The 25,355-nt window shown below is 42.7% G+C and overlaps 1 protein-coding gene and 1 long non-coding RNA gene across 2 annotated transcripts in view; one reads left to right on the top strand and one right to left on the bottom strand.

The window, feature by feature from the left end:
* Positions 1-9,229: 9,229 nt before the first annotated feature.
* Positions 9,230-25,355, top strand: part of LOC115078160 — a 123,329-nt gene continuing 107,203 nt past the window's right edge. The window contains exon 1 of the long non-coding RNA XR_003853079.1: positions 9,230-9,334. This is a non-coding gene — a long non-coding RNA (uncharacterized LOC115078160). The remainder of the gene's footprint in view (positions 9,335-25,355) is intronic.
* EPG5 (ectopic P-granules autophagy protein 5 homolog) overlaps positions 11,039-25,355 on the bottom strand; it is a 335,394-nt gene continuing 321,077 nt past the window's right edge. The window contains exons 41-44 of the mRNA XM_029580866.1: positions 24,747-24,966; positions 18,093-18,308; positions 17,188-17,302; positions 11,039-16,008 (exon numbers count right to left, since the gene is read on the bottom strand). Of these exons, the coding sequence (XP_029436726.1) occupies positions 15,826-16,008; positions 17,188-17,302; positions 18,093-18,308; positions 24,747-24,966 (734 nt within the window). The 3' untranslated portion in view covers positions 11,039-15,825. The remainder of the gene's footprint in view (positions 16,009-17,187; positions 17,303-18,092; positions 18,309-24,746; positions 24,967-25,355) is intronic.

Genomic DNA, 25,355 nt, shown 5'->3' with positions numbered 1-25,355 from the left:
GACAACGACAAACCTTTTCCATAGGAAAAAAATCAGCAGAACCAGGGGTCACGATTTGAAGCTCCAGGGAGGAAGATTCAGAACCAATGTCAGGAAGTATTTCTTCACGGAGAGGGTGGTGGATGCCTGGAATGCCCTTCCGGAGGAAGTGGTGAAGACCAGAACTGTGAAGGACTTCAAAGGGGCGTGGGATAAACACTGTGGATCCATAAAATCAAGAGGCCGTCAATAAAGAGTGGGTGGCTAGCCAGAATGACGGCTACTGCCTGGAGACAATACCCTTATTCAATAAACATACACATGGTTACTGTGACTCCAACATCGCTCTAAGCTACAACAGCAAGAGGAAATGTGGAAAAAAGGATTTGCACTCACAAAGTGGGGAGTAGCTGGCTTGTTACGGCGGTTACTACCCCAAACCAAATAAGCCTGATACTTCACTTTCAATGCATATCCAGCATAGCTCTCTGCTTCAACGGCAGGGGAGAAGAAAAACTGATACTTCACGCATATCCAGCATAGCTCCCTGCTTCAACGGCAGGGGAGAAGAAAACCTGATACTTCACGCATATCCAGCATAGCTCTCTGCTTCAACGGCAGGGGAGAAGAAAAACTGATACTTCACGCATATCCAGCATAGCTCTCTGCTTCAACGGCAGGGGAGAAGAAAAACTGATACTTCACGCATATCCAGCATAGCTCTCTGCTTCAACAGCAGGGGAGAAGAAAAAAGAATTCGCACTCACAAAGCGGGGAGTAGCTGGCTTGTTACGGCGGTTACTACCCCAAACCAAATAAGCCTGATACTTCACTTTCAATGCATATCCTGCTTCAACGGCAGGGGAGAAGAAAAAACTGATACTTCACGCATATCCAGCATAGCTCTCTGCTTCAACGGCAGGGGAGAAGAAAAACTGATACTACAAGCATATCCAGCATAGCTCCCTGCTTCAACAGCAGGGGAGAAGAAAAACAACCAATAAGGGCTGAACAACACAGTCTGGGTAAAACAAATAAGCATGGGTGTAGCTTGCTTATTGCGGCGGTTACTTCCCCTACTACCCATAACTAATCAAGCTTGATATTTCACTTGGTTGCAGCTCCATCACTGCTCTCTACATTAATGGTGGGGGTGGAAGGGAAATAGAACCAAAGAGCTAAGAGAAACAGATAAGTATGAGAAAAAAATGTGAAGCTTGCTGGGCAGACTGGATGGGCCGTTTGGTCTTCTTCTGCCGTCATTTCTATGTTTCTATGTTTCCACTTTTCTTAATGCGCAGAATACATCTGGACTGTGCTTCTAAGGTGGTATTTTTAAACAATGTCTACACCTGTTGTACACTCATACGGGCGGATTTTAAAAGCCCTGCTCACGTAAATCCGCCCGGATTTACGCGAGCAGGGCCTTGCGCGCCGGCACGTGCAGAACCCCGGGACGCGCGTAGGTCCCGGGGTTTTTGGATGGGGGCATGTCGGGGGGCGGGCTGAACGATGCGGCATTTTGGGGGTGGGACGCGGCGTTTCGGGGCAGGCTCAGGGGCGTGGTTTTGGGCCGGGGCGTTCCGGGGGCGTGGCCGCGCCCTCCGGAACCGCCCCCGGGTCAGGTCTCGGCGTGCCAGCAGCCTGCTGGCGCGCGTGGATTTACATCTCCCTTCGGGAGGCGTAAATCCATGGATAAAGGTAGGGGGGGGGGTTAGATAGGGCTGGGGGGGTGGGTTAGGTAGAGGAAGGGAGGGGAAGGAGAAAGAGAGTTCCCTTCGAGGCCGCTCCGATTTCGGAGCGGCCTCGGAGGGAACGGAGGCAGGCTGCGCGGCTCGGCGCGCGTCGGCTGCCCAAAATCGGCAGGATTTTAGAGGATACGCACGGCTATGCGCGTATCTGATAAAATCCAGCGTACTTTTGTTTGCGCCTGCTGTGCAAACAAAAGTACGCGATCGCACAGTTTTTAAAAATCTACCCCTTAATCTTTGCAGCTGCACCTTTCAGGTTTTTTTCTTACTATTTTTCTCATTTTATCAAAGTTTCCCTTTTGAAAGTTTAGTCCTAGAGCTGTAGATTTACTTATTATCCCTATTAATTCAAATGTAATTATGTTATGATCACTATTGCCAAGTGGCCCCCATCACCATTACTTCTCTCATCAAATCCTTCATTCCACCAAGAATTAGATCTAAAATACTTCCTTTTCTCGTTGGTTCCCAAACAAGTTGTACCATGAAGCAATCATTTATTCCATCCAGGAACTTTATCTCTCTATCATGTCTTGATGTTCATTTACCCAGTCAATATTGGAGTAATTGAAATCTCCCTTTACTGTATTGCCAAATTGGTTAGCTTCCCTAATTTCTCTTACCATTTCATCATCCTTTTTATCATTTTGGCCAGGTGAATGGTAAAATACTCCTATTGTTATACTCTTACACAAAACACATTACAGTCCTAGAGGGAGGAATGTGGTACAGGCCAGAATGTCTGGGAGCTGGGAATGTGGTGGAAGTTCAGATTTCTAGAAAATTAGCAAAGAGAAGAAAATCAAATTGACAAAGTGACATAGTGTCTGGGAGGGTAGACAAGGTCATGCTGTCTGATAGCATGGCAAAGGTTGTATTAGTGAAGATGCTGAGATTTTAGCAGAGGCCTCACTTTACCACTCGTCAGTCCTTCAAAGTAAGGGTAACATAATAACATTCAGAAAACACCAAATGGTCAATCTTATCTGCCCATCAAGCTGCACGTGGTGGCAACTTCCGCTCCATGCAGACCACCCCCAATCCCTCTGTCAGGGTAGAAAATGCCACTCAATGCAGGTTTGTCCAAGCCTTATGTTAAGGGTAGTAAGAGGCTGATAGTGTAGTGGCTAAATTTCCTGGTGTTGATGGGAAATCATCTTTTTTTTTTTTTAATGTTTATTGAAACTGTTTTTCACCCCATTGGTTTCTATAAAGCAGGGTTATATGTTTCAAAAAATTATGGAAATAAGGCTACATGGATATTGAACTGTGGGCAAATGTTTTAGGTCCCTTGCCCTAGTTCAGGCTGATATATCAGCATGCTCTGTGTACTTCATCTGCACTATAAGAACATAAGAAAATGCCATGCTGGGTCAGACCAAGGGTCCATCAAGCCCAGCATCCTGTTTCCGTGGCCAATCCAGGCCATAAGAACCTGGCAAGTACCCAAAAACTAAGTCTATTCCATGTTATCATTGCTAATGGCAGTGGCTATTCTCTAAGTGAACTTAATAGCAGGTAATGGACTTCTCCTCCAAGAACTTATCCAATCCTTTTTTAAACACAGCTACACTAACTGCACTAACCACATCCTCTGGCAACACATTCCAGAGTTTAATTGTGCGTTGAGTAAAAAAGAACTTTCTCCGATTAGTTTTAAATGTGCCCCATGCTAACTTCATGGAGTGCCCCCTAGTCTTTCTATTATCTGAAAGAGTAAATAACCGATTCACATCTACCCATTCTAGACCTCTCATGATTTTAAACACTATTCAAGATGTTAGCAGAATAAAAATATACTTCCAAATATACTTCCAAAAAGGGACAGTAAATCTCATGCATATTATAATATAACTATATAGTTTGCATGCACTAGAGAATGGAGGTCGATCTAAAAACTCAATTGAAGGGGAGTTGTTCAGGCTTTCAGAGTTGAATGAGACCTTTTGGCAGATTTTTTTCAACAGAAGATACAATTAAATAGATTTGCTCAAGCCTGCAAATAACTTTTTGCCAGATATTTTTCTAAGCCCTAGGACAAGGTAAATTGATCCCTTTATTTCAAATTAAGCTAGGGATGACAGAATTAATTAGTAGTCTGGTCTCTTGGACAGGGTACAAGAACAGTAAAAATTAGAAGTCCAAGTGGAAATGCAGGAGCTCAATTAGCCAGCAAGCTAATTCTTCTTATGTTGATCAGATTGGTGCAGTAGATTGCAGACGTGATAGAATGTTATAAAATTATGCATGGGGGTGGAACTGGTAACTAGAGAATGAGTATTTACCTTTTCATACAATAGTAAAACAATGGGACACTCCATGAAACTAACAGCCAGCAGATTCAAAACAAATCATAAAAAGTATGTTTTCACTCGGTGCACTATCAAGCTGTGGAATCTATTGCCAGAGGACATTATCAAGAAGACTAGCACAGCAGAGTTTAAGAGAGGTTTGGACAAGTTCCTGGAGGAAAAATCCATAACACGTTATTATCTGGATAGACTAAAGAAAGTTATTGCTATCCCTGGGAGTAACAGGAATTAGATCTACTTTATGGAATCTGTCAGGTACGTGCAATATGCTTTGGCCATGGTTGGAAACAGGATGCTGAGCTCAACAGATCTTGGTCTGAGATGAGACTTTTTGGATGGATGATAGCCTACCTGTAGAGGTCTTGTTACAAGGTATAATAGTGTTCCAGGTATACCAACTCGCTTTTTTTACATCTTTGGAACAGTATTTTCCCTAACATTTCTTCCTCTGTCTCTCGTGATTTTAATTAGATACTTTAAGATAGTATAGTTGGCTCTTTTTTGGGAGTTCTGGGATTATAGTCTTACCATAGTCCTGTGGAAGACACGTGTGCTAGCTGCAAGTAACCTTTTAAAATTAGAAGCATACTTATGCATGGTTCGTATATTTTAAAACATATGATGGCAACTTTTAAATAGGTGCACGGGTCATATGCATGCGTTTATCGGCCAGTGCCCAGCGATGTAGCCATTTTATAACATAAGCGTGTGTATGAGCACATGATATAAAACAGCCTGAACACGTGCATGCAATTTTAAGTGGAAGTGCATCTAGGCACGCAAATGCCACTTCTACTGCATAAGTGGGGAGATTTTAAATGATGGGCACCACCATTACTCATTTTCCCAGTTCACCCAGGTAAGGGTTAGGACTTCCAAACCCTACTACTTTAAAAGTCTCTCTTCTCCCGTTAGCCCAGATGCTTAAAAATCCAGCTGATCTATTAATTTAATGTAACGCCCCCTTGACCGCTTTTCTCACAGGGCATTCCTTGGTCCAGGACTGACTGGGCAGGAGACCCCTAGGGCAGACTCTGTCAGTCCTCATGTTCTTGGCACCTGGTGCCTCCACCTGAGGAAGAAGGTGTTAGTGGGTGGGATTTCCCTTCCTTCACCCCAGGAAAACAAATGGGACTGTGAACAAGGCTGGCAGTATGTACAAATATATACAGGTTTATTAGACTATACAAGTATATACATTTCTACATGACTATGCATATTGCTAATAGGATGTCAAGCAGCACACTTAACTACTTGTGGCTAGTAGTCTCAAGCCATACAACTATATTCATTTCTACAAGGTAGCAAGAACATTTAATATTTGGCAGTTTAGGGTTGTTGGCCCCCACAGTATACCACCCTATAGAATAGAAGGGACCTCTTGCTTTCCCGCTTACTCAAGTATTATTATCCTCCTCCCTTTATCCCAAGTCCCACCCAGGTGAAAAGATGCAACTGGGCTGGTGGGCAGTGTTGCCTTGGGGGGATCCATTGTATCTAAACCATCTCCTTCTGCTCCTCTGAGAGACCCGACTCCTCCTCTCCGTCTGACGCTAGGGTCCACGCCCTCCTGGGGGATCCAATACTACCTCCAGCACTGCTGCTGGTGTCCACACCTCCTGGGCAACCCCTCTTCCTCCCAGTCTGCCGCTGGGGTCCACGCTCTCCTGGGGGATGTGACTCCTCCTCACGGACTGCCGCTGCGGTCCACACCATCCTGGGGAACCAGACTCTGCCTCCCAGGTTTGCCTCTGGGATCTACGCCCTCCTGGGGGACCCAACTCTGCCTCCTGGACTGTCGCTGGGGTCCACTCCCTCCTGGGGGACCCAACTCTGCCTCCTGGACTGTCGCTGGGGTCCACTCATTCAAAGGGGGGACCACTCCAGGCCTGCTGCTGCCCTTCAGTTCTCTTCCCTTGGTAGTAAGGTTTTCTATGGCTTGGGTTTACAGCTCCACTAGGCCCATGACTGTTTTAGCATTCAGTGGTCCTGGCCCTCCACAGTCTCAGCTTTCAGTGATTTTTTGCTCCGCTAAACTCAAGGCCAGTCATGTGCCGTTAGCCAGCCTGGCTTTTGCGTTATCTGTTGTTAGACCCTGTATGGGTCACCTCAGAGGCAAAAGGCCAAGACCCAGGCAGGACCAGAGAAAGACCATGTGCACACCCCTCTATCCTACTTGGCCATTCCACTGTTGTCTGGGATCTCGGTACCCACGAGTCTGAACACCGGTTAGTCAGGGTGAAAATCTGTTTGCTTCCTAGGACTGTTTTCCAGTACATTTTTCTCCTAAATCCCTTTCCCAGTCATAGTTCTGTAATTTTGGAGTTTGAATCCTCTGATATTTTAGTGATATTTCCTACAAAATTACCAACAGAAGTTCATGAGGATGTGATATGCAAATCCCCTGTTAATCTGTGAAATCTATTCAATGGTCAGTTAAGAATCTTCACACTAAGGCAGCGGCGGATTCACGATGAAGACCGGCCCAAGGATTCACCGCCCAGGCCGGCCCAGGAGATACCAAGTGGTCTGCCGAGCGTGGCTCTGTCACGGCTACGCTCAGCAGACCACATGACTGGCGTGACCGGCCCACCGGGGGATGCCAGATACCCCGATAGGCCAATCCGCCCCTGCTCTAAGGGGTATTTTGGATTTCCTGGGCTGGCAGCATAGCTGCATTGTTCTTTTTTTCTCTGCTGTTCACTTAAATGGTTGTGTGCTCAAAATGCTCTCTCTTCTGAGTGAGGGTTTCACTAACTTTATTACTTACACATCATCCATAACAGAAGGGTAACAGCAGGGGACCCCTGGGTTCATTAAGAATTTACGTGCTAATTTGAAGTTGAAATCCAATGCCCATGCCACGCCCCTTTTATGGAACTTTTGTTTTGTCTGCATAGCGGGAGCCACACATGTACTTGCGCTTTTAAAATCCGCTCAGCGCACGCCAGCCCAACATATTTGCATATCTACCGGTTTTGGAGCATCAGGCTTTTAAAATTCACCTTTATGTGTGCAAATGCATACACAATTTAAAATTAGCCTATTTTATATATACATTTTTTTATTTGCATCGGGGTATTTTATTGGGGTTTGTCAGTTAAAATCTAAAATCATAAGTCCTAGTTTTATTGTTAACAGACGACTATGGCAAGCAGCGAAGTGCATTGATAGTGGCATGGCAGTATGATCCTTCTTTTCTCCTGCATACTTCACTGAAGTGGCAGTCAGCCGAGGGGGGAGAGCTTAGACTTTGCTTATGTCCTGGAACCACCACTATGGGATAGAGTATAAGCAGTTGTGTGTTTGGAGATTTTGAAGCTGCCAGATTTTTTTTTTTAATCAAGAACCCCTCCCCTTTGCAATAAGAGATCTAATTTAATCAATGGGGATGCTCCCTCCTCTCTCCATGCCCCTTTACTGGTAGGGGTCTGGTTTTTGTCAGAGAGGGAGTGGGGGAAGGGATACCTTAACAAATAGAGTTACCTCGTTTGTCTGAATATTTCTTCATTTACAGATGTATGATAGAGAAAAAAAAGACTTCAGAACATTTTCAACAGTAGTACCATTTTGTTACCAAAAAGAAATAAAAATAAACCTGAAACAATTTTCATAACTGCAGTAAAGTATTGCACTCTCAAACAAAATATTTGCTATTTGTAATTGAAAGTAGACAAATCTGTGGTATGTGGAAATGGAATACAGGCTAGATTGGTCTTGTACACTCTTCAACGGACATCAATTTCTATGCATCTTTGATTACTTTTGTAAATCACTAGTAATCCATAGCAATAAAAAAAAATATTTAAAACTCTGCTTGTTATATGTTAAACAAGTCTGTTGATATAAAATAATGAAAACCACCCATAACTGGGAACTCTCTAGATTTGACGAGGATACTCTGGAATTCTAACCGAATGGCTGGGTTTCCAAGCCAACAACTCAAATCTCTGGGCGTCCTGTTGCTGCTGCTAGTGAAATGGCCTGTGCAAACTGGAAGACATCAGATTGGCCCACTCAGACCAATCAGATGCCTTATCCCTTTTTTCCTTTCCCTGTGGGCCAATCGGATGCCTCCTCCCTTTTCTTGTGCCCCTCCCCCCCCCCAAGCCAATCAGATACCTCCTCCTTTTTTCATGCCCCCTCAGGCAGAAAGGAAGATGTCTCATGGCAAGAAGGGAGAGTCCTATAGGCCTAGGGCAGAAGATGACATGGTTGAAAGGAGGAAGACTCCCATTTGCCATGGGGGCCCTAAGGAGGATGTTACTGCTGGTGGTGAGGAAATTGTGAGTGGAGGGAGGAAATTTATGTGAGGAAAATGTGTATGTATGAGAATGAGAGGAATGTGAGTGAGCATGGGTGTGAAAATTAGCATGTGTGTGTGAAATGTGCGTTGAGTGTGTACACATGAAAGAGGAGAAAGTTTGTGTGCATACCGCCCAACCTTGCACCTCCCCTCCCACCCAATTAATAAAAATCTCAGAGTAACTCTAAATCAAAAGTTCCCAGTATGGAAACACCTCAAGCCACACAGATTATGCCACAAAGCACGCATCTGATAAAGCATCTCAAAAATAAAAATGTGAGCCTGTTGCTCAAAGGCAGAAACTATTAAGTTGATCAAAGTTGATTAGAAGGGAACAAGCGTCTTGTAAGGCTTGTGGTTACTATAAATGAACATTTGCCCATGTTAATACCTTAGCGGTAGCTTCCCTAAAAAACATTTTTGGACTCCCATATAAGCTTATAACATCAACCTTCAATATATACTTTAATTTCCAAGTTTGGTAACTATGCAAAGTGGAATTCACATTTTGGATTATCTCGGGACCAACCCTGGCTTTACGTTACTTCGCTTGTGTAATTCTAGTAATCATATTGGTCCTGGAGAAAGCTGGAAGCTTTGTAGGTTATGGCATTTTGTGGTAGACCAACCAAAAAGTTGTTTTAGTATAGGAAAGTTGGTTCTTATCTGCTAATTTTCATTCCTGGATGCATGGGGTTTTCTCCCCTATCAGCAGATGGAGACAGAGAAGAAAAGCTTTACTGAACCAATAGTACCCATTAGACAGTGTGTCACCTGTAGTTGTTCACTATGACTTTGTGAGGGAGTGTATAAGAAACTCCCTCAGAGCACCTTAAAGGACTGGCCACAGCTATCTTTCCTCCTTAAAGAGCCAACCCAGCAAGGGATTCTGAGCCAGGGAGGATCCCTGAAGCCCAGAAGGCAGAAGGTAGGAAAGCCAGCATAAGCAAGAACTGCATGTACTGGACTGTTGTGAGATGGCTGAGGTAAGAAGCCTCTGCACTGTACTTTTGGTTTTACTTATACAGTCTTTTGTTGTATGGAACTAACTGGAGTATGGCTTCAATTTTTTACTCCTGGCTGTTTCTCAACCTGTGGCTACTTCCAAGTAACCAGACCTATCCAAGCCTAAGAAATAATTTTAATTACAACCATTCTCACCTCCAAATGAGCAAGGAAGAGGTAACCCCATAGAAGAAAACATTGTCCTGTAAAGAAAGCTGCAACACCAAATAAGGTAACCTCTTATTCAAATACAGCAGCGAACAAATTCTAAAGCATAATCAACTTTTATCATACAACAACCTTAGGGGCGGATTTTAAAAAGCATTTACATGCGTAAATCTGGGTTTTACGCATGTAAATGCACTTTACTCGAGTAAGTGGGCTTTTGAAAATTGCTACAATATATGCCATTGAATCGTCCATAGGATTTATTCGCATAAGTGCACTTTACGTGAGTAAATGGCTTTTGAAAATTGCTACAATAGTAGTTACATTTATGCGCGTAACTCCTTTGAAAATTACCCCCTTAGTGAACAAACAGAAAGACTGATATTTTAAAAAATTATATTCCTTTAATATTAGTCATTTTAAAATGTTCTTATGGGAAATTGATTTTGGTTCTATATAAAATGAAAATTCTTTAGTTGGCTATTTTAGGATATTTTTCTTTTTGGTGTACTAAAAGTGTACCCTTTCATTGGCTATTTAAAGAGGCATGTCAACAATCAAAAGTGTTAAAATATGGTGCTATATATTCTTCAAAGGAAAAAGCAATTATTAAAATTACACATTTCTTTTCTCTGCAACTTCAGATCTTAAACTCGGGTGCCACATACACAGGTGCTCTCTAACCCCCAGTGGAGATTCAAGACTTTCTGAATCTCTAGAAATAATAATAAAAAAACATCTCATTGCACTTCTTCGTATTTACATTAACGAGTAGATTCTGTAAGGTGTGCGTGCTTCCCGGCATGCACACACCGATTTTATAACGTGAGTGCGCCAGCGTGCGCGTGTTATAAAATAGGCGGCCACACGCACATGCGCGCCGGATTTTATAATTCGCGTGAGTGTGGGGGGTAAAAATTCTGCAAATTCGTGCAACAATGCATCGCGGCCTTCCCCAGTTCCTTCCCAGTCCGCGCCAATTAAGGATTTAGGAGTTGGGGACGAGAGGGGAAGGGAAAGGGAGGTTAGGGAAGGGGGTAGGGAAGTTCCCTCTCAGTCCTAGCCCCTACCCTAACCTCCCTTTCCCTTCCCCTCTCGTCCCCAACTCCTAAATCCCTAATTGGAGCTGGAGGGAACGGGAGGGAACTTCCGCTGGAGGGACTGGGAGGGAACTTCCCTACCCTAACCTCCCTTTCCAATCCCTAAATCTGACCGATCCATTGTTTTGTTTTTTGTTTCAATACTTCAGGACTCAACCTGAAATAAGCTGCGCGCGCCGGCAGCGATAAATGGTACTGTCCCGGCCCGCGCCCAACCTGCCCCTCCCCGGACCACCCCTCCCCGCCCCCGGGACCGCCCCTCGGAAGAGGCCCGACTCTTGTGCGTGTAAGGGGGTTACGCGGGTGGCCCAGCCGCGCACGTAACAATTTTCCTCACGCGCAGGGAATTAAAAATCAGGCCTTTAGTGTAAGAAGATCTATTTTTCCATCCGGTCTGTGTGGGTTATACCATTACATACAGCAGTGACATATGTGATAACAGGATGAGTACATCAGATGCTTTAGTGACACACATTAATTGTACTCCTCTATGAAAATACAAGATCCCTCAGTACAACATGCTATTAAAATGTTATTCTATCTACAAATATAATACAACAAAAGTACAAGTGATGGTTCTACAGATGTAATTTTTATCATATTTTATTTAATAAGGTTTATATAGAAGATTAACACTGTTAACACCAGAAACCAACCTGAAGCCAATAAAAGGACATTTAACATTACACTTACATCTCAAATATATTCTGTACATAGCTCAGGTATTTTATTACTCCATAATTTTACTGATTGCTTTCATCAAGCCTGGCATTCTTAAATAACTTTATAATATAACAAATCCAGTGAATGAAATCTCAAATATTAATGCAACAAAAATATCCTTCCCATTTGCAAAATATTAAACATGGAGACTCAATGGAGACTAAAATCTTCTGCAGAATACACCTTTATAAACAGTCGGTATGGAAAACTATTTCTTCTGGTACTGGAATATATCAATGTCATGGTCAAAGCAGCCATGATTTTCCACATTATAATGCACAAGAGTATTTTTCGACCACCCTAACAATCAGTTTAAATCATCCAGGATCACAAAGGATCTTCAGGCAGTGAAATGATTCCCCAACCAAAGGTCCACTTCATTGCAATTATTTGTGAAGAACGTAAGATATAACTTAATTAAAAAAAAAAAAATCTCCCTCTCTGCTCTTATGAGTAAAGGCAGAGAAGAGCATAGAGTGCACCCAGAAAGGCTATCTTAAAAAGAATTCGAAAAGATTAAATTACTATACTAGCCTCTCAGTCCTTCTGTTAGTTTATTTATATAGTTTGAGAACAATGGAGAAAACTGCCACAGAATATTGCATCTTATAAATAAGCTACCAACCCACTGGTACGTGGTAGAAATGTGCTTGAAAAAGAAAATGTTAAAACTTTATAAACAAACACACACACTTTCAAGATGCATTCTATGTCCCCTCTCTGTTTCTTCAGTTAAAGGTAAAGGAAGGATAGGGAAGAGAGAAAGATATTTTATAATAGGAAAACACCCTCCTTTCCACATCCCTTTAAAATGTGCTTACAGGGTCTTTAAACTGAACCACTGGCCTTTCCCTCACCAACCAGACCCCAAGTAGAACAGCAAAATGTCATTTCTCCATCCTATTCTTCTAGAACAGAATGCATTCAGAGGAACTGCTGATATTTAATAGCTCCGAAAGCTATTAAATATCATAAAATATCAAGTTGGCTGTTTTATGCTTTGCCCAAATTATTTATAAAATTTTAACTTTTTGAGAATAAAGGGTTTGTATTAGTTTATACTGTATAATCTCTCTAGAGGTTGCTTTTCAACTTCTTATGGTCTAACTTGTGGTTTTGATTTGATTTCTCAAGCCATCAATATCACTAGTTTCTAAGGCTGAGTGGCACACCAGTATCTTAATATTCATAATGCATGAGTGTAACTAAATAAGAATATCCCATTAACTTCAATGAAAAGACAAAAACAAAAAAAGGCTAGAGCGATGTTTTGCTTAAAGTGAATAGATTAATTATGTAAACTGATCAGCAAGGCTTCTATTTAAGTCTTCTTACTGATAAATCCTGCACATTTCTGGAAAATACAAGAAAAAGATATCTTTTAAAAGAACCAGCCAACTTCCTGCACTACTGTGCCAAATAGAAAAGGTACCTTTACATCCATGTAAAGATAGTATCCTTTTAACCTGAGAAAACAAGTTGGTTCTTTGTGCATTATGGTAATAATGTTCACATGCCAAAATAAAAGAACATCACAATTCAAATACTAATTTAGTACAGGATGCCTTGGAAAATATAATGTTCTATTGTTTCACTGAACAGGGGAAGCATTAAGAATTACATTTATTGCTTCAAAGCTATAGGACATTTTGAACTAGTTGGACCGATTTCAGACCAAATGGTCATGAAAATTTACGCCGGAAGAAGCTGTCTCCAGTTTCTCAAAGACGGGAGGACGACGTGTACCATATAAGCATAACAAACAAGACTTCTAACTGGAATAAAATAAGAGGTGCATGGCTCAAGCAAGAGAACTGCAAGCCAACTGTCTGCGGGGCCTGCCAACTGTCTGCGGGGTTTGACCACGTCCGCAGCAGCGATGCACTCAGGTTTCAGGGAGGATGGGATGGAGGCCGCTGCTGCCACGTTGGGGCCCCCTGCTGCCCAAAAACAGCTGCTGAAGGGTTCAGTGTTGAAGGAGAATTCCCCTCCAGTTCTCAGGCTGTGGGATGCAGCGGAAAAAAAGTGGGGGTGCTCGGTTATCAAACCTCATTAAGAAGAGCAAACGTACTGTGTTTTTTTTCCTACACCTCTTATGCCCCTCCTCAGAGTATTTTGAACTAAAACTGGTAAAGAGAAAATAGCATGAACAGTAAGAGCTGCTGTTTAAACAGCAGATAACAGCAGCAAGAAGTCATGTTACATGAATATTGGCTACTTGGGCATGGAATCCAGCGAAGAAAGACTCTCTGGTGGGATTGGAAGACTGCCCATCCCAGCTGCCCATATCTACTGAGTGCTGCTCAAGGAAGACTGCCAGTTCAATCAAGAGAAACTGGACCTGGTTCTTCTGCCTTCATCATGTTTAAAGACTGCTATACCTGATGCCCATTTGGCCAAACAACTGCAGAGAGAGCAAGAGAGACATTGCAGTGCAGCGGGCTGCTGACTGACAAGAAATGCCAGGGCAGAGCTCCGGCGTGATACCATCCTGTCTCCAGCTCTAAATTAAAAGCCCCTGGAAAGAAGCTCATCAGACATTCCATCTGAATGGCCCAGTTAACCTCACGTTTGAGACTCCTGAGTGAATCATGCTAAACTCTAGAGGGGCAGACTCTTCCTAGCTCCACTACTCAAAAGCTTTCAACACCAAGAAATATCATGCACCAGTCTGACTCACTCTGTGGCTTTTCAACATCACAAAATTCTTCAAATGGCATCTGAAGCAGAACTACTACTTGAAATTTAAGGCTGGAAGACAAGAATCTCTTAGGGACTCTTGGTTCTTTCCAAATCTGGCTGAGTGGAAAAGTTGCATAATGTCATGGACCCTCCTCTTCATTGTTTCATAGCTGAATAAGGCTGAAGAAGTGAAATAAAATATCAATACGATCAAGCTCTTCAACTGTAACTCTCATGAAGAGCCAAAAAAGATTAATTTCAAAAAAAGAAGTGCTGCATATAAACTTGCTTATTTCTTGATTCTACTGCTCTCTTATTCAGCCTTCTATTGAGATCATCTTCATTTGATCTCCAAAATATTTTAAGCCTGATTTGTAATACACAGTCAAAAGGGAAGCCAGAGGAAAGACAAATTGTTGTTAGCATCATTGCCACCCAGATGAATAAACTTAGGCACAGGGAAAAGATGTATTGATCCAAGTTCCCAGAGTCTGTAGCAAAGTACTAGATGACCCCATAAGTATCAGAAGCTCTCTTAACTCAGTTCTATTCAGTATAAAACATGCTATCCCTCGGTGACACATAAAATGCCATTTCATGCACATGGTCTTGAGTAAACCTCAAGTAACAACTCATACTCAAGGGGAGCGCAAAGTAGTCAAGTAATCTGGGCAGCACTTCAATATGATTAGAGCCCAGTGGAGATCTATAACAAAATTGTTGAGATCTGCTACAAAATCAAATAACCAGATTAACCCCATAAATAAAGAATTACATTTACCACTCAGTTTTAATGATGTAAATCTTGCCAAACTAAGTTTTTAGACTGTCAGGTGATATCACAATTACAAGCTAATAATTTATTTTAAGCTTAAAAACAGCTGCAAATTGCATTCTTGAATTTCAATTTCTGACCCACTTGAAAGTTCTCCATGATCCTCTAGTGGGTAACGATGAAATGGAAGGGAATCACTAGGGTAACAGCACAGAGAAAAAACACTATTATGAAACTACCTTGTCGTATTCTCTTCATGTATGGGTTGTCATTGTTAGGTATATTAAATTAAAACAGACCCTGTTTATAAATGCGGTGAACTGAGCATCAAAATACACACATAGCTTGGCAACATAAAGAGGTCAATCAATGGTACTGTATTGTTAACACACAATCCTTAAATATACATTGTTTGATATGCTAAAAAAAAAAAAAAAGGCACACAAAAATACATTCCCCATGTAAACCAAGTAACAATTGCGTTGTTCATAGTGAATCATCATTTAGCCCCTGCCTGTCTCAGCCTGGTCAATCATGTCAGAATGACCTAGTCTTGAATATATTCAATACCAACCCACTGAACTGTGGAACGTGAAGTTGTGTTTTTATTTGGGAGGGGGGGGGTTTGGTTTGGTTTCTTTTACAGGAAATCCTCCACAAAGCAGCAGAATGGGGTTTAACAAAAGCAGGACTGGATCACCCTACAGATGAACCAGATTAGCTGAGAATAACAACTTTGTTAGCCACTTTGAAAGTCTATCAAGATTCCTCTTCTTATCTTAACATAGAAGTAGCAGCAGAATAGTTCCGACAGTTTAAAATATTATTACAAGTACTAAAATAAAATGTTGGACTTTTCAGTGTAAATTTTCTGATTTTGCTTCTGAATATTGTGCTGGTGTACAAAAGTGGAATTTTGTCAATAAAAATGACTTGCACAATAAATGTTAGATTAAGTTGAAACTGTAAAAAAAAAAAAAAAAATCAAAAGCCCAACAAATTCCTAAGATTTTGCTTCCATGGGTTATCGTATAATGTTCAGATAATGCAGATCTGGATACAGAGTGTTAATGAGAAGTGCTAGCAGCGTATTTCCATCATGAAGACAATGACCGGGGTACTTTATAAACTGGCAGGCCTGGGAGATCTGCTCCTGGTACTCCACATACTGTTTGCTCATTGTCATTGATTCGAGACCACTCAGTGCCTGTTAGCAGAGGAAAAAAATTAATCAATTACTGAACATGCACACCACTAAATTAAATTTTATGACAAAATATAAAATATGGCTGCATATATTAACACTTTTGTTATGAACCACAGAGCAAGCTATGAGGAGACAGCTTTAAAAGGATTACTCATGCTATAGGAATTCCATTTCCTTCCTGAAAATGCTAGCCCTTCATGTGTTAATGAGGGCTGACCAGGCTTTTTTTTTTTTTGTTATTAGTTTTAAAATAATGCTGACATAGCTGCTCATTTTTCCCTTTCGCCCTGTATAAGGCTAAACATTCTCCCCCTTGATCCTCAAGAAGTGCTGTAACGATGATAGTTTTCTCTGACAGAGAGGTTTATTCGGATTCTTGAACACTACAACTACAGTATGAAGGATAAGCAGTCATTTTGATCAAATGGAATGAGGAAGCCTGTACTTAAGGAACCTGGTAATACAAACAGGAGATGAATAAGCACCATTAGGGAATTTAAAGAGACGGGTTAGACAACTAGACAAGAAATAGCTTAAATGCCCTAACCCAAAAGATTAACTACAATGTTTTGGCCAACTATTACAATGCTGTCTTATGAAAGCTAAAACACTATTCTACACGGCATCCAGGGTATTGTTAATTAGTGGATGTTAGACATGGTGGGGAGGGAGAGACTCTTCTGTCCCTGGTTATAAAAGTTTTCCTAGATTTTATGACATACAAATCAAGGTTCGAAGGCAGGATGAGTCTGAAATGCCTTCATTTGGGGGGGAGAAGTGGCTCTTCTATACCCCAGAGAAGTGGATTTATGAAATCTGATATTGACATTTCTTGATCAACTGATCTGGCTTCATTTAATGATCTGTTTTAAGATCCTTTCTAATGAGAGGGTGATTAGTTGTCATTTAAGACCCATGCCCTTCCTTACTTTGGAAAGTTCTTCTGGCAATAGGGTCGGAAAAGATGAGATATATTGTCATTCAGTCTTTCATGTCCCTTTCAAAATGTTTTTTTTCTGATACCTAAAGACAGTTTCATGACTCAACTTTAATTTCCAGTGGGCGACAGAGTATAACATTTCCAAAGCTTGCCTTTTCTAGCAATCTCTGTACTTTCCAAAGACCACCAAAATACAAAAGCGACGTAATTCTGGTAAAAGACCGCTCAGTTCAACGTACCTGCTGGGCCTTCTGTGAGAAATGCAATTCAGAGCCAGCTTTCAGACGAACTTGATTCTCTCCAGGAATCTGGACCAAAAGAAACGCTGACATGCTGCGTGCAACCACACGGAATCTCACATGTTCAAAATAAAAAAAGGAATCAAGAGCAACTATACATCACAGGACAATTTACTACCTCATATACAAGAAAGTAACAGGCATAACTACCTGAAATATTTCAAAGCTTTTGTTTAAAAAATATTACATGGCATGTGGGTCTATCTCACTGCATGCAAGAGGGCAGTTAGTTGATGGAGCGGAGAAACCATGCATGTTGAAAATGACAGTCATAACTTGTGGAGGTTTCTAATAAATCAATAAAAGATACTAATATGCTAAGAAAAACATAGCAGATGTAGAAGAAAAATAATACAAATCGTATCTCTCAGTTGCCATGTTACTGCAATAAGTTCTATTTGTATTGTACACAAGTTATTACACGACTGCCTAATGCAGTAGACAATGTAAATTCAATATTCAAAAGCCATTTAGACAGATAACAATATCATCTGTCTAAATGGCAAGTTTTGGCATATTCAGTCCCTTAACCAGCTAGATAAGTAATTATTCGGCTAAAATCCAGCCAGATCTAAAAAACAGGCATTCCAGGGGCGTACTTATTCCGTGAGGAGTTACTTATTGACTAACTTAGCAGGATAAGTAGCAATATGCAAACTTATCCAGCTATGATATCCAGCTAAATTTAGACCTGCTATCGATCAAATTTAAATTTACCCAGATACCTTATCCAGGTATATTCAGTGACCTGGCCACACCTCTGAATATCCTGGTTAAATTAGATGGATAAGTCTACCTTAATTAGCCGGCTAAGTCTGAATATTATACCCCTTTTTAATTCTTACCTGGACGATAAAGGTGATTTCTTTCCCAGTCCAATGGCACCAAGTATTCCAGATGTTAACCTTTCCTCCCCAAGATGACTCTGTCTACTCTGTACTGAAAGCAGTGTCCTGAGAACAACTTCAGTTATTATGCTGTCACTCTGCTCCATCTGGATCAAGGACAACTGCAGGGCTTTATGCCACCAGAGGAAGAGTTTGGCCTCTCCAGCCGAAGAACTGTTTTCAATTTAAAAAAACCACAAAAATAAAATTAAAAAAATAATAATCAGAGCGTTTAATGAAAAAAAGTTCTAAGTGAGGAGAAGCTTTAAACTAAGTTCAGTGGGGATGGAGGGTAGTGACAATACGTGACAAGTAAACAGAAGATACAGCTAGATGAAGGACATCATGGAAAGAGGGAAGGTGGCTACAGTGAAGCAGCAGTGGAGGTCATTTAAACAGGGAACAGAAACTGGAAAACCATGGACTGCAAAGAGAACAAAGAGCATGGTGAAGGGAGGCGACAGATTCAACTCCAGGAAGGAAAAGACAGGAAAAAAAAGAGAGGAAGGCAGAAAAGCAACTCTTGTAAAATTGCACATAGGTCTAACAAAATAACTGATCTAGACGCCACCATAATGGACGAGGACACTGATCTGACTGTAGACACTGATTCATGATTCAGTGATAATCAATACTGGCAGATGACCATAAAAGAGAACTAATGAATAATATTCTTTTATCATTGCTCTAATACTGAATGGTATATACTGTATATAATGTTTTACAAAATAAGGTGCACTGCTACCATATGATGAACGTGTACATCAACATTCAGTGGTAAAGACGTCCACTCTTCAACAGACCTCAGAGAGATGGAGGCCAACATAAAAACTCAGGCTAAAACCTGAGCTGCATCATCTGTGGGCCACCAGCATCTGAAGGACAGAATGCCTTTGCAGAAGTGTGCCCAATGTTTGGCTAACAGAGACAAGGGGCAGAAAAAAAACAAGCAACACTTGGATGAAGAAGCAGCAACAGCAGCCAAGTCTGTGGCCGACCTTACTTGCCAAAATACCAGACAGATCTCACCAAACAAGACAGACGTCTAGAGTGTCAGGGCATAAAGGCAATCCCTGAAATGGGGTCACTAGCCCAACTAGGGAGTTAAGCTAGGCCTCATGCTCACTCTGTCAAGGGTAGGCCTATCCATCTTGCCACAGGATAACTCAGTTAAGCAGGAAAGCCCTTTGGTCAACCCAGTGAAGTATGAAAAGCTAAAGGCAGTACTGGCCAGAACCTGGCAAAAAAAACAGGGAAAAGGTGGTGTACTGATCCTTGCAGGTATACACTAAGATAGACCATGAATGCCCTAACTCCCCCCTCCCAACATTCCAACCGGAAGTTGGAAAAAGCAAAGAACACAACAAGGCAGATCCCGGGGTTGCAGGGAATATAAAAAAAACTGCAAGGCCATATTTATCAATTCCAACCAAACAACTCACTGCTGATTGCAGTAGGGAGTTACCCCTTGAGATAGACCTCTCAACATGATAGGAACAGTGAAAACTAAGAGTGAACCTCCTGGGGAAGAAATCCACCAAAAGACAGAAAAGCAGGGGTGCTGCCAGTGCAAGCCTCTGTAGAAACAGGATCCCTTTACTGACCTGGCAACTTGAAGGGTACCAGCAGGGCAGGGTCAATCTGATCACTGAACAGACTGCCCAACAACCTGGCCTAGGTATCAATACACAAGGTCATGATTATGTATACTTTCGTGAAGGAATTATGCAGTCAAGTAAATGGAAAAATGGTTGCATGAACCAGAACTTTCCTGCCTGCAGACAGGTCTATCCCTAAAACGGGGGAAGTATAGCTCACAAGCCACTGCAACAAAAGTGTAGTATCTCTGCTGCAGTGTCCCTCATCCTCTAACTCACGCAGCTATGGACATGACAAGAGGTTGAAAGGCATACCTGCCAACGGGGATGCAAATGGACCTCCTCACTGAGGTAGGGTGTCACATGTGAGAATGACTGGCAAAAGTGATCATCCACAAAAACCACACATTGTTCTCAGCAAGTATCAAAAAGGTGACTCCTGCGTGGGAGAAACACTTAATCTTCACCTGGGAGCTGCTCTGAAGGGGAGACTCCAGGTACAACAGGGAGACCGAATACAGAATAACTTTCTCGTGAAATAGACCTGCTGAGCCTTAGGATAACCTAGCAAAGAACACTAATGCCCGACTTACTCTCAGATCCCATCGGGAAACAGAGAGCGAACGCCAGTCAGAGGTAATGAACTCCCTTTTTGGGAAACAGAGAACATGGGCCACTTCCTTCTAGGCATCCAAGGGGGAATCCATAAGGGTTGCCTCTAGAAGACCAGTCACATCTCCCCTTGCCAAAGGGACAGGAAAGCAATGAGAATCCGGGCCTTCCGATCCCGAAAAACCTTTCTATTCTCCAGGGAGAATACTGTCGCTGACCACTGAGGCTCATAAGTGACCAAATTGGCTGCAGGTGTCCACCCAAGCAAACAGGGTAGGCCACCATAGTAATCCATAGACCAGCAGGAATGTTCCAATGACTATTGCTGCTGTCCCCCCAACGTCCGCAGGTCCTGGCCTAAGAGATTCAGAAGAATCACATACCTACATTACAGGGTAACTGGAGGAACAGTGCCTTCCATTTTTATGATCCTGCCGTATCTGGCATGACTGTACATGGCACCAACAGAGACAATGACACCTGCCAGCATCTGAGGCGCTTTGGAGGAGAAGATGACCCCCACCGTATCCAACCACCTATGATGCGCGCTACTGTTGCACTAACTCCTAATGAAGTCAGCATGTATAGTGTGACAACAGCGACCCCAGTGCCACATGGGTTCTATGGCCAACCCTGTTGGTGGGTGGCATTGCCTCCATGTTACCCAAGATACTTGACAATGCTCCAAACAGCTGAGTGCGGGTCCTAAATATATTATGAATGTCTCACCACCTTTCTGTCGCATAACAGCAAAGCCCATAGTGCTCTGCAGTGGTGCCGTGCAGCATCCGACTGCGTCCACTGGTGCCCACTGTAGTGCTCCTGTTAGCAATAGTGTCCTCAACACTCATACATGATGGATCACATCTATGGCACCAATGCCATGCCTAGGGCTCTGACGGCGCTTGACCACACCACAGGCGCCTGCCATGCTCAACAGCATATAGTGCCATCGATGGCACCCTAGGCGCCTGCAGACAATGACAGCTGGGCAGCACCCATGGTGTACACGATGCCTGAAGGCGCAGATGACTCGCAAACACCGCAGGCCGAAAATATCCAAGGGTTGGCAGTACTGATGAGACCAGTGCCTGAAGAAGTCAATGGTCAGTGGTATCGATGATGCCCATGGTGCCTGAATGTGGAGGCCCTGCAGCACAGATGCATCACTGGGTGCCCCGCAGCACCATGCTGCATCAGCATTGAAAGAAATCGATGATGGTTGGTGTCCTCGACAGATCCCCCTGGCTCAGTTATGCACCCAAGAGCGTTAATGCTACAGGCTCGATAGCATCTATGTTAGTGCCTATGGATGATGCTAGCTTTGATAGCAACCCAAGCACTTGGTGGCACCGAGATTGCTCGAAGCCCCACAGGGCCTCTGATGCTCCATGATCTCAGTGCTTTTGGCACTGTATAGCGGCTCTGTGCACACAACAGCATCAGCTCCCATGGCACCCAACAGCTTTACACCATTGATGGAACTTCCAGACACTGCAAAGGGGGCTTATAAGCACTTCCAACACCTTGGCACTCCAGGGTGTCTCAGGTCGATGACACCACTGTTGCTCGATGGCACTGCAGCCATCCCAGGCCTAAAGCCTTTGTCAGCATGAGAGTTTGCGAGCGCTAGAGGGTTTTCAGAGCCCCTGTGTCCTGGCAGTCAATGGTCTTGAGGGCAATCAGGTACTTGAGAGCAACCCCAGTGCCCCTGCTCAACATTATCAAGAGCAGCTATGAATAGCATCACTGGCAAACAAATCTGATAGCCTCCACGGTACTCGATGGCATCGAGGGTGACCATGGCGCTCAATGGCACTCCTGATCCCCGACGCGGTCCAGTTCGCAACGCTCAAAGTCGATGCCGCTACTCCACTGCCTCGAGGCCCATGGCACTCAATGATGCTCGGGAAGGTGCAGATTCTCAGGTTATTCATCAGCCCACGGTGCTCAATGGCATATATGGCGCACAACAGCACCCACTGCTTCCTTCGGCACCGGGTTTCCGCCTCCAGCCTCGGCTTGATGACTCTTATGGCTTCAAAAACGGTCACAAACCTCGATGGCACCCCAGCACCTCAATGGTGTCAAGGGAGACCATGGCGCTCAAGGGCATTCTTGGTCCCCGATGTGGTGCTGACATCAACACATCAGACCATCAGTGCGCTGGTATGAACATGCATAGGCAAATGTTACCAGGCATAGTACTGAAGGTGCAGCAGTAACATTCCTTGCCCAGTCTCCTACTCACCATCTCTTACAAGGATACTGCAGTGCCAGCACTAGCAAGCAGGAGGGGAGGCTACATCATCTAGGCTCCTGCTTGTGGAGACTAGTTCCTTAGAATTTATTTATTTATTTATTTATTTAAAGGCTTTTATATACCGGAGTTCATGTACTAGTACATACCACTTCGGTATGTACTAGTACCCCACTAGAATGTGGGGAAGATGAGTTCTCCCCCCCCACCTTCCCCCAGGAATGGTGTAGCTCTCGAGCCCGATCAATCGGTAAAACATGGATCTCCTGCTCGGGTAGAACTCAGGCGAGTCCCCAGCTTCAGTGGCCTACATGGATCATCCAGAACGCATTCCATTAGTCCTGTCAGCACCAAAGTCAGAAAAACAGATAGAGCAAGGAGAGGACACAGGAACTAAACTGCAGATGCAATATTTATTTAATAAGGGATAGAATCAGACTCTGCAAAGCTGCACAGCGACTAAGGCCCGCCATACAGCTGGCAAAAAGTTGAAAAGAAGAGAATATAAAATAAAACAAACTACCATAAAGAAAGAAAAAGAAAAACAACTGCAACTCCAGAAAAAAAATCACTACAAAAATTGGGAAGAGAGAGAAAAGCTGATACTGTGACCACATGGCTCTTGCGACAACATTGGCTCCATGGAAAGAAAGAGACTGAGGGACTCTGCCTAGGGGTCAGGGTGATAACTACAGATAGAAATGCTCAGTAGGGCATGTTTGAAAGCTCTAAAATCTTTGAGATCAAAGTTCCGGGCCAGGCTCCATCCAATGATTTCACCCATATGTGAGGACTGACATCCTGCTGTCCTCTGAGAACTATACAGACCCCGGGTTTTTTCATTACTTTCATTACTGGGGTGGTTTGACCCGGTTCCATAGTCCCCTTTAAGTTATGTTTCCGGGAAGTAAGCTAGAACTCAAGTAGCTAACTTCATGAAAAATAAAAAACAACAAGAGGTGAGAGGCAAACTTATAAACTAACCAATTTATTGAGGTATGAGCTTTCGAGGACAGTGTTCATTTTGTCAGATGCATGAACTGGGGATGGGAGTGAGCGGGGAAAGGATACAAAGCAAAGAGAAGGCAATGAATTATGCAGGCAGGATATGGAAACAGAATGTTAATGGCATTATAGTCCAGACTATTGACAACTAAGGTAAGAGTGAAAGACAGAATGATTTCTAAATAGAATACAAATTTAAATCAATACATCAATAAAACACAATTAATGATGTTGTTTTGTTGCTGTTTTAGCTACCCTGCTTCCTCAACAGGGGCTTCTCTCCTTCTCTATGCACATTCAAAACACTGCTAAAGTGCAACGGCTTTTCTTCTATAACATTGCTAAGATCCATCCCTTCCTTTCTGAACATGCTCCCAAAATTCTCATCCACTCTTATTACCTTAGATTACCATCTTTCTCCACTGCAATCTATTCACAATTCAGCTGCACAATTTATCCATCTTCAACGTCACCATGACCATGTAACTCTTCAAGTCACTATACTGGCCCCCTGTATGCTTCTGTATACGATTCAATCTTCTTATTTACCTATAAATGTATTCACTCTGCAGCTCCTCATTTCCTATCTTCTCTTCTCTCTCCCCCATACCCTTCCATGAAAACACTGCTCATCCGACAAGTCACTTATCTGTGCCCTTCTCCATCGTGCTTTCCACTGCTGTGCCATATGTTTGGAACAGACTTCCTGAGTCCATGTGTCAGGCTCCCTCCCTGGCCATATTCAAATCCACTTTAAAAACTCACCTGTTTGAAGCTGCTTTTAAATCCTAAGTATTTCTCAACAATAAATACACTTCCCCCAGCCTCGTTTGTCATATATTTTTGTTTTGATTAGTCTGAAAACTCCATAGAGAAGGGAATGTCCCTCATGTAAGTCTGTACTGCACTGTATATGTCTCGCAGCGCTTTAGAAAGTAGTAGTAGTAGTAGTAGTAGTAGTAGTAGTAGTAGTAGTAGTAGTAGTAGCAGCAGCAGCAGCAGCAGCTAACAAAACAAGCTATTGTCAGTAAAAGAAATCCTGTGCTAGATAAAGAGGTTCTGAGCTAGACAAATTCCACTGGATCATTGTTCAACCAAAATCTATCTGTAGATGTTTTTTTGCTACAAAATTAATACCTGGGCTGCACCTGTTCCAGCCACTTGCTGATTACTATGAGCATTCTCATTTCATTGGTTAAAGTTTGTTCTGCGTTCAGACGCTGGAGTACGTATACATGAAGTGTCAGGTAGCTTCCAAGGGACAAGCACTCCTGAAGAAACTCTTCCATTGTAAGCTCTGGAACCTGAAGAGATGCTAGGAGAGGACCCCATCCTGAATTCTCGCTGAGCAGAGATTCTCAAAGACAGACAGAATAATGGATTTTAAATATACCGCTCAACTTATATAATCTCTATTAACATGAATACTTTCTCCTAATGCACATACTAACATCCAATGACTTGTGAGATCAATACATATCCATAATAAGGGAAAATCAAACAATAATGAATTAGCATTTAGGAGAAAGAGACATTACAGTATAAATTCTTCTGCCGGACCGTGAAATTTCTAGAAACCAGAATTCCCATGACTTATTCTTACTCTGTGCTAATCTTTGCCCTTGATATTTGTAGTTCATGCCTTTTTTTTTTTTTTTTTTTTTACCTGGCAGTTTGCTCCTGTTCCTTCATATTACTAGGTCAATCAGAACCAGGCCTTCATTCACAACTACCCAAGGATTTTTT

The sequence above is a fragment of the Rhinatrema bivittatum genome, chromosome 1 (assembly GCF_901001135.1).
Source record: "Rhinatrema bivittatum chromosome 1, aRhiBiv1.1, whole genome shotgun sequence".
Classification (NCBI taxonomy): Eukaryota; Metazoa; Chordata; class Amphibia; order Gymnophiona; family Rhinatrematidae; genus Rhinatrema; species Rhinatrema bivittatum.
The sequence above is the reverse complement of the archived record's forward strand: the minus strand, read 5'-3'. Positions and strand labels throughout refer to the sequence as shown.